Genomic DNA, 10,241 nt, shown 5'->3' on the forward strand with positions numbered 1-10,241 from the left:
ATTATATATAAGTTGACATTACTTGTGAGATTCATGTTCACGTCAAAATCCTTCAGTGATGATATATTTAGAGAACTTGATGTGAAATCAAGTTTAGGTAAACTGTTCAGATTAGAAGACATCAGTACAAAGAAATTAATATAATATACTTATCACACATTTTCCAAATCTTGAACCTTTGAGATTATATGGGCTGGTGAATCCTTATCCTTTCGTAGATAAATACAGCCTGAATGAGTCCATATAAATTTAAAGCCATGGTCTCTTTTAAATTTCAGACATTTTCCAAAAAGATCTTTATTCTTAGGACTAAGGCTCTCAGATATGTAGATTCCACCATTGGACAATCTCCCCAGACCAATATCTTGAGCTGATTTGTCAGCCAAAAGCTTTCGCCCATAATAGAAAGCTTCCTTCGTCTCTCTTCGTACAAACTTGACAATAATCTTGGGAGGATTGATATTAGCTCCATCTCTGGGTCTTAGCCTAGCAGCATAACTTTCATTTCTATTTGTAGGTTGCGGTAAACGATGACTGGTTGAAATGTCTGATTCATCCAGACTTAAACCCATTAGCGGACCAACTTTGATAACTAAGTCATTAGTTTTCTCTCCCATTTGTCGTGGCAAACCAGCGATTTCTACACAGTCTCTTCTTGTATATTGTTGTAAGTTATTAATGTCCTCTTCATAGATGTATGTATAGATGTATGTATAGATGTATGTATAGATGTATGTATAGATGTATGTATAGATGTATGTATAGATGTATGTATAGATGTATGTATAGATGTATGTATAGATGTATGTATAGATGCATGTATAGATGTTTGTAATGTATAGATGTATGTAATGTATAGATGTATGTAATGTATAGATGTATGTAATGTATAGATGTATGTAATGTATAGATGTATGTATAGATGTATGTATAGATGTATGTAATGTATAGATGTTTGTATAGATGTTTGTATAGATGTATGTATAGATGTATGTATAGATGTATGTATAGATGTATGTATAGATGTATGTATAGATGTATATATAGATGTATATATAGATGTATATATAGATGTATATATAGATGTATATATAGATGTATATATAGATGTATATATAGATGTATGTATAGATGTATATATAGATGTATATATAGATGTATATATAGATGTATATATAGATGTATGTATAGATGTATGTATAGATGTATGTATAGATGTATGTGTAGATGTATATATAGATGTATGTATAGATGTATATATAGATGTATATATAGATGTGTATATAGATGTATATATAGATGTGTATATAGATGTACAGGGTAAGTAAAAAAAAACGGACACCTTTGAAATTCAAATTAGTCGCATAGCGGCTTTAATGTGACAGAAGTTGCTTAAAATATTTCATAGCTATACGAAGCATATCATATTAATTAACCTAAAACATAAAGCTTGTTCCCATTGGGAGTTAAAATGCATTCTAAGCTCTGTAAATACAAAAGAACAGTTTTATCAAATCGTTTTTGTTGATTGTACATGGGAATTGTCATATTCCAGCAATAAGTTCGCAGCTAATTTGAATTTCAAAGGTGTCAGTTTTTTTTTACTCACCCTGTATATACAGGGTGTATCAGAAAAACTAGAAGATTTTAAAATGTTCAGGAAACTATCATTTTATCAAGATATCTCAAAAATATATTTACGTCTAAGTATTTTAGCATCTTCTGGCTTATCTAACAGTAAAAACTAGCAGAAAAATTAACCTCGATAAGCGGGAGAACGGTTTGTAAAAGCCTCATTTTTAACCGCTTGTGCAAAGAAAATGCGACGTCGAAAATCCAAGTTCAGTTAAAGAGGTGAAAGTTTGGAATCTTTTGTGCAATGTATCGCAATTTCAAAAAATTTGATAAACATTAGGTCCGCCGCGAAACGTTTCAAAATTGGATTTTTCCCCTGTTTACTCCGCTTTCTTGTAACTTTTTACAGGCAAGAATGATTACATGCATGAGTGATAATTGGAATGATGTAATTACCAGCACTCTTTGTTAAATGAAAACAATAAAATAAGAGTATTCATTGTTAGTTATGTTTAAGTACGTCATTCCAACTATCACTCATGCATGTAATCATTCTTGTGTGTAAAAAGTTACGAGAGAGCGGAGTAAACGGGGAAAAAAATCCAATTTTGAAACGTTTCGCGGCGGACCTAAAGCTTATAAATTTTTTTGAAATTGCGTTACATTGCACAAATGATTCCAAACTTTCACCTCTTTAACTGAACTTGGATTTTCAACGTCCCATTTTCTTTGCACAACCGGTTAAAAATGAGGCTTTTACAAACCGTTCTCCCGCTTTTCGAGGTTAATTTTTCTGCTAGTTTTTACTGTTAGATAAGCCAGAAGATGCTAAAATACTTAGACGTAAATATATTTTTGAGATATCTTGATAAAATGATAGTTTTCTGGACATTTTAAAATCTTCTAGTTTTTTCTGATACACCCTGTATAGATGTATGTAGAGATGTATATATAGATGTATGTATAGATGTATTTGTATTTGTATTTAATAAGATCCTCAGTTAGCTTAAGCTAGTTTACACGAGGTCTAATTGAAATAAATTATGTAAATAATCTACTAAAATTCTAAGTAAAACTCCTATAGATTAAACGAATAAATATATGATAAATATTTATAGCTATTTTATAATTTTAGAAAATAGAGATCTAAAACATACTATATAAACCATTCAAGCTGCTTACAGAAGACAGATTTAAACCGAGACTTACAGGCTATATTCCTTATTTCACTATCAAGATTGTTCCATATTTCAATTCCTCTAACTCTAAATGCCCGGGCTAAAAATGTTTTCTTAAATTGAGGTTTCTCTAATAATAATTTATCGTTCCTACACCTTAATGAAAACCTTGTGCCATGTTCATGTAAAATTTTGTAATACATGAAGATGCATATAAATTGTGGAAGGTTCATAGGTGTATAATGATTTATGTAACATCATGACAGTTTGGAGATGTATCCTTTGCCTGACAGTTAGCCAGCTTATTTCGATAAGTAAGTCTTTTCTAGAGATTTCATTAATTTTATAATTTAAAACTAATCTAGCAACCTTATTCTGAAGCTTTTGTAGATAATTTATAGAATCCTGGTTTAATACAGCACCCCATACAGTACAACAGTAGTTCAGTTTAGACAATATTAATGCTTCAGCAATCGACTTTAGAACTGTAGGTGGCATGTATTTCTTGAATCTGGTTAATAGACCAAGACACTTGGAACAGTCTTTGAGGAGTTTCTCACAATGTGGCTTCCAACTTAGGGTATCATCAACCAGAACACCAAGGAGTTTTACGCATGAATATTGCTTTATATTCTTGTAGTTCATACGTAAGTTAAGAGGTTGTGCAACTTTTACTTTTTTCCGGCTTCCAATTAGCATGCTTTTGGTTTTATCAGTATTGAGGATCAAACTATTTTTCAAAACCCATGCCTCAATATTAGATAAATCACTTTGGAGATTAGCAGATACAACATTGGCTCTATCAGCAGCTTGAAATGGAGTACTATCATCAGCATACAAAGTGATATCGGCTGTAGTTAAGGCGGTAGGTAAATCGTTAATAAACAAGCTAAAAAGCAATGGGCCAAAACAACTACCCTGTGGTACCCCACATTCGATCTCAGTTGGATGAGAATATGCTCCATTAATGTAGACAGTTGAAGTTCTATCAGATAGATATGGAATTAATCCAGTTGATGGCACTAAATGTATATATAGATGTATATATATAGATGTATATATATAGATGTATATATATATATAGATGTATATATATAGATGTGTCCCAAAAAAAACTTTACCTCTGTCTTAATATAACGCAAAAACGAATAAAAGTCATTAAATTGAAATAAACTCCACTGCATGCAAGCAGGGCTAACTTAGATTTTGATATATAACACTAAATTATTGATGCGATATTTACGGAGATACAAGCATTTGATGTCGCAAGGTACTTTCAAAATCTGTGCAAAATTGACAAAAATCGGCTATTAAATTAATTCGAAACTAATACTTTAACTTTTACGTTTTTAACTTTAGTGATTTTAACTTTAAATGTAAGCTTTTCCATTGCAAACTTACTCTTATATAAGAGCGAACAATTAAAGTTAAAATCGCTGAAGTTAAAAACTTACCACGGGAAGTGGCATGCAAGTATTTTCGAATTAATTTAATAGCCGATTTTTGTCAATTTTTCACGGATTTTGAAAGTACCTTGCGACATCAAATGCTTGTATCTCCGTAAATATCACATCAATAATTTAATGTTATATATCAAAATCTAAGTTAGCCCTGCTTGTATACAGTGGAGTTTATTTCAACTCAATAGCTTTTATCGTTTTTGAGTTATATTAAGACAAACAGGTAAAGTTTTTTTTGGGACACCCGGTAGATGTATATATATATAGATGTATATATATAGATGTATATATATAGATGTATATATATAGATGTATATATATATATAGATGTATATATATAGATGTATATATATAGATGTATATATATAGATGTATATATATAGATGTATATATAGATGTATGTATATATGTATAGATGTATAGATGTATAGATGTGTAGATGTGTAGATGTATATCTATACATATAAAAACGAGAGGTACGCATAGCGTACATGTGGGTTGCCTTGAAAACATCAGCAGCGATTACAGTAAAGCAAAGCACTGCAACTTACATAGTCATTCTCAAAAATCGTGCATGGTCACCGGCTTTTAATTATACCTATAATGTCTTTTGAACATCAAGCTCTAAAACCATTAAACAAAGTAGATCTTATAAGTAGTGGCCATTGTGACACTTTAGTATTTTACTCTGTCCAATGCCAGAGTATTTTACTCTGTCTAACGCCAGACGATTTTACTCGTCACAGGGAAACCCCTTGGGCACTAGAGGGTTAAATAACCGATATTATGGCAGCCTTTTTGGGGGTTAGGTAAGGAACGTTGCTTTCAAGTTATGCTCACTGTCAAACAGATGGCGACAAAAAAATCATTGCATTGATTAGTTTTACGTTTTCAATGTCATAAACCTCTCTCGCCAAAGAAATGCACTAGTCAATATATATATATGTTAGATACAGTAATAGAAAATAACATTTTATTACACAATTAAATTAAATAATCACATGAAATACACATTCTAGACAATTATATAGACATTTTTCATATAAATTTCGAATGACGGAATTCACACATAAAACATCTTTTTACAAGAGAGAGAATAGAGAGAATATAGAAAAAGCATACACAAAAATATTAGAAGACATGTGTTGGACAAAACAATGTTGACAGTACAAAAGAAAAGAAATCAGGTTCCAGGATGGCAGCACACATTGTGATATAAAACAAATATCTAATATATATTGAATGTACAAAAGAAGTTTTCGGAGTGTTCCAGTTTTTTTTACAATTTCAAAAAGTCACTGATTAATCAGCTTTCAGTTCAATATCAGTACGCTATGATGTTTGTTTTACAACAATTTGTGTGTGTAATTTTGTCGTTCGATGTATGCAATTTACGATGTTAGCTAAGAGGTTGATTTTGAATGATGTTATAAATCACCAATGCAAAGTTTCTTGCCATAGTTTTTCTTTTGTATGAAATTACTTTTTTAACGATACCACGAATCCAGTATACGAAGGCAAAACACAGACAATGTTTCTATCACCATTAATTTAGTCGGAGAAAGTTGCCTGAGCGTATTGATCCAATGAGAATTCTTTGGCTTGTTTACAATTGTTCATTGATCATATTATCAGTCCGACAATCAGTTAAGAATGAATCCATTATTCAGCACTGATGTAAATGCGTACTTAACAAATAATAGTTACCAGAAATGCATCATTTTGTTGTCTTTGTCTTGCATGAATGTGTCAAGAAGTTCAGTGATGCTTAAGAAAAGAAAACTGTTCTTGTTTGGTATACACGTTCCAGTGACAGTTTACAGTATTTTGGATGTCGATACCAGATAACAGCAGAGGGACAAGGATATAGTTATTTTCTTTGTCGTGCTTGCCCTTTTGTGATCACTAAAGTAAGTTCCAAGAGTACCTGCTTGGACATCTTCTTCAATCAAATTCGTATACACATGATCAATTAATGTCCTATTATCTGTTGTACAGCTAGATATACGTTGGTCAAAGCCATTTTCATTGATCATAAGGTTGTACAATAATCTTCGTTCTACCTCATCAAGCCAATTAACATTAAAGTCTTCAATGATTATAACTTGTGTAGAAGGATTTTCTTCCAAAGTGGCACAAATGGCAGCCAAAAGAGATGATAATACAAGTCTTGGAGATTTGTATATTCCAATTACAATTAAGTCTGGGCGTTGGACTGTCTTCATTATAGTTAACTTGATCCCATGACAGTTTTTCACACAAGGGTATCCAATCATCATGGGAACTCTGGAATAAACAGCTATTCCGTAATATGGACGGTTAACATTTGAAATCTCGTCATTTCTAAATAACTCATAACCTTCAATTGCATACATTTCATCAGGATCTTGTGAACTAAATCTTGTTTCAGTAAAAATTAGGATGTCGGCTGACAAATAATTAATATCTTTTCGTACATCTTCTATATGCTTGTGCAAAGATCTTGCATTGAGATGACAAATTTTGATGTCAGTGTGATTCAGCATGTACAAAGGAGTAAAACAAAGATCTAATTTATACTCATTTCACAGCGATTGCATTTCTTGTACGACTTTAGGATCAACAGAAATCTTACTTTCGCAGAGATCAGTTATATATAGTCCTTCAATTGTTGTTACTCGGCTTAGAGCGACGTAATGAATATGAGGAATTGCTCTTCTCGTATTCAAATTAACGACGGTTTGTGATTAAGTATCACCTTGTGATCTATGAACAGTTTTAGCCGACGCTAGTCTTAAGGGAAATTGCTTTCTTACCACTTGAGCAGACTTTGTTTTACCTACAGCAAATTGCGTTGTAACCGATTTAATAGGTGTCCAACTACTCAGTATGCATGTACCTCCGGCATATAAGATTCTATTTTCTTGTCGGGTTTTTGGACCAAAAACTGGTCCCTAACCGCTGCTAATGTTGTTGTTGTTGTTGTTGTTAGGGGGCGACGCTCTTTAAAAAAACCCTAAGGCTCTATCATTACTTGTTTGATCGGAATGAAACTTGGCACAATTATTCTAAGCAATCTTCCGCATTGATAGATGGAGTTCGAATTTTTACTTTTGACCATTGAAGCAAGTTACAAGCAATTCTTGACTTATATGTGCAGCAAATAATATATACATATCATCAATATTCAGCCTATATATAAGAATACACAAACGATTAGAAATACATTGTCTTCTCTGTTGTAAATACAATGCAGTTCAGAAACTCGGTCACGCAGCTCCTGGTCCACTATAGTACGATCGTACTTGTTTTCCCAACATATTTGCAGTCAAACTGAACCCAGACGAGGCCAAAGGGTTTGGTATCATTGGTCAATTGAATATGTTTAATAACATTACTTGCGCCGTTTGTTAGTCCATCATCAGTGCGTATATTGATCGCAAGTTCTGTTCGTTGTCCGACTGCAATATGTAGCTTATAAGCCAACTGTTTTTAATTTTTCAAAGGAACATGTGGTATTTGTCTGATTATTTTTTCCTTGAGTTCAGTTGAACAGGATCCAATGACGCTATCTTGTGCCTTGATTACGTATTTATCACCACGATTGAATGATTGATAAACTTTATCATTATATTCATCAACTAAAGCATTTTGAATGAATAAACGTGGGGCGTCTCTGGGACACATATTCTCTTCAACACATCTCTCTTTCAGTTTTTTAAGATCACTAGGAGTATGATTACCTTCACGAAGTCGATTGAGAATCTCTGCGAAAATCTTGCTTTCTCTCTGTCTCATGATTTCATTGAGCTCAAACATTTTAAAATATTTCCTCCATAAGTTTGGGGCAAGAATATCGTAAGAATTTAAGCACTGAACATCTGTGAATATATAACTGTCCAATTACAGGCTTCAGTTGAAATAAATCACCTATTGTGATTATACTGACACCGCCGAAATCTTCTTTGCTACCTTTTAAATCTTTCAAACGGTTGTTTAATTGAATGGTGAACATACTGTTGCCAACCATTGATATTTCATCAAGTAATATCAACTTTAATGAACCCAGTTCCAGTCTCATTGTGTTTATCCCGCTCGTGTATTGTAATACTTCAATGCTGCCTGGTATATCGATTTAATAAGGCGAGACTTTCCAACACCTCTACTTCCACTGAGGAATGCGTGAAATGGTTTATCTGATGCTTTTATCAAATGCAGAGCATGATAGAAAAACTCTCTTTGTTTCTTATTCAGCATCTGAACTAAAGCTCGATATTCGTTATCTTGCATTTCATTTAAGATGAGCGGTTCATTATTTGGTAAAGAAGACGGTATACCCAAATTTTCTGCAAGGTGATCAAAAGTTTTGTTTAAATCTGGATGTGTGCGTGTCCACGCATCCTTGGTCCTGATCATGTCGTTCAACATCTTGTGTCACAGGTGCTATTGTATCAAAAGCATCATCACATTCGTCAAAATTATGTCCAATTTCATTTAAATCTTCACTACAAACAGCATATTGCTCCATTTGCTTTCTCATTTCATCATATAGAGCTAATTAGTTGTCTTCAAAAGAAGAATAATTTCTCAAAAAATCAGTTCGCCAAGGAGTAAATAGCATAATTAACTCCCGATAATGTTTTTCAGGTCGTGCCTCTTTATTAAACCAGACACTTTGGATTACTCTAGATCGAGATCTTTTCTTTGCATGTTTACTTCTGGAAGCTTTTACCATTTGAAGATTTTCGTCATTTGGCAATTCATCGTCATTATCTTCATCATCATTTTCTAATGGAAGTTTATCAACATCAGACTTGTTTGTTTTCCTATATGTCTGTTGACCACTAGAGTCGTACCATGCTGCCCAATCGGCCAGTGTCACATTTTGCAAACAATCAGGTCGTTCTATATATCTTTTTAAAAGACCTCCAGACTGAATTTCTTCTGATTCATCAGCCATTTTCTCTATTTCACTCAACGGTTTAAGCAATTCGACTCTTTCAGAAGGAGGAGATGTATTAATGAAAATTACATTACATAAAGATTTTCACATTGGAAGCTGCAAAACAACATGCATTGCTTCTTGTGCACTTATTTCGACAGCGTTCAAAAATTTGTTACCAATATCACGAACTTGCTGCTTGATATATTAGTATTCCCTTCTTTTGCTTCAGCACAAGCTTTACAAAGTAATTCACTCATTCCTTTTTGGGCTTTGGAAATATATGATACAATATACATTGCACATGCATATACATCTGAGACATATTCAATGTCCATGTTTGCTCGCCATGCTCGAAGACAAACAGGATTGTAATTATCAATCCTTAACTCATTTGGACTTCTTTTCAAAGAGATTGTTGGAGTATTCAAAGATGATCGTATAGCAAGGATATACTGACGTTCTGAAACATATAAATCTTGTAGTAGTTCATCAAAGGTAATGTCTTTACCTTCCTTGAAATCATTTAGTTTACTTTTAATATTTTTCCACAACTCTTTGCTGGCTTTAGCAGCAGTCAAAGGAGTATCTTCATCGAGTGGATAAAGAATCTGAGTACATCTCATTGGTGATTGTGGATAGTTGAATCTACAAATATTTTTAGACTTTTTCCTGCAAGTATGAGAATGCTTGTGTGTCTGTCTATTCACAAGATAGAGTATCTCCAAATCATCTTCTGGTTTGTTACAGGTAATTATGCCGTCAATATAAGCAACAACATCTTCATCTTTATCAACACCAAACACAGGTGCATTTTCAATCCATATCAACATATGAATATGAGGTGACCCTTGGTGTTGGTACTCGACTCTATAAAACCAATCTTTAATTTTGCCTAATGGGGCAAGTTTGCTCATTAAGACATCTTTTAAGAAAGTATTGAACTGAAAATCAAAATGTCTTGCACAGGTTACTTGGTCACTTTGAATCAGTCGACACCTTTCCTCCCAAGTAAAATTATTTAATTCTTCATCACTAAATTCCTTGTGATCAATAAGTTTACCGAGAATTCTTAATAAGTCATTCCATTTTGTCTCTGCCGACGAG

General features: G+C 32.9%; 1 protein-coding gene across 1 annotated transcript; it reads right to left on the reverse strand.

The window, feature by feature from the left end:
• Window positions 1-640: 640 nt before the first annotated feature.
• Window positions 641-9,152, reverse strand: LOC114531177 (uncharacterized protein SPEM3-like). The gene is made up of 3 exons (XM_028552832.1): window positions 8,925-9,152; window positions 946-1,342; window positions 641-831 (listed from the first exon to the last, which is right to left on the reverse strand). The coding sequence occupies exons 1-3, from the start codon at window positions 9,150-9,152 to the stop codon at window positions 641-643; spliced, it is 816 nt and encodes a 271-aa protein (XP_028408633.1).
• Window positions 9,153-10,241: the final 1,089 nt, after the last annotated feature.

The sequence above is a fragment of the Dendronephthya gigantea genome, unplaced genomic scaffold (assembly GCF_004324835.1).
Source record: "Dendronephthya gigantea isolate DGI-Jeju-01 unplaced genomic scaffold, DenGig_1.0 000069F, whole genome shotgun sequence".
Taxonomy (NCBI): Eukaryota; Metazoa; Cnidaria; class Anthozoa; order Malacalcyonacea; family Nephtheidae; genus Dendronephthya; species Dendronephthya gigantea.

Excerpts from the sequence above, each read along its gene's own strand:
- LOC114531177 (XM_028552832.1), bottom strand. The coding sequence starts at position 9,152 with ATGGCTGATGAATCAGAAGAAATTCAGTCTGGAGGTCTTTTAAAAAGA. Across the intron at positions 1,343-8,924 it reads ATGACGAAAATCTTCAAATG|GTGTCCGTTTTTTTTTACTT; the intron begins GTAAAAGCTTCC and ends TGAATTTCAAAG. Across the intron at positions 832-945 it reads ATCTATACAAACATCTATAC|AAACATCTATACATGCATCT; the intron begins ATTACATACATC and ends TCTATACATTAC.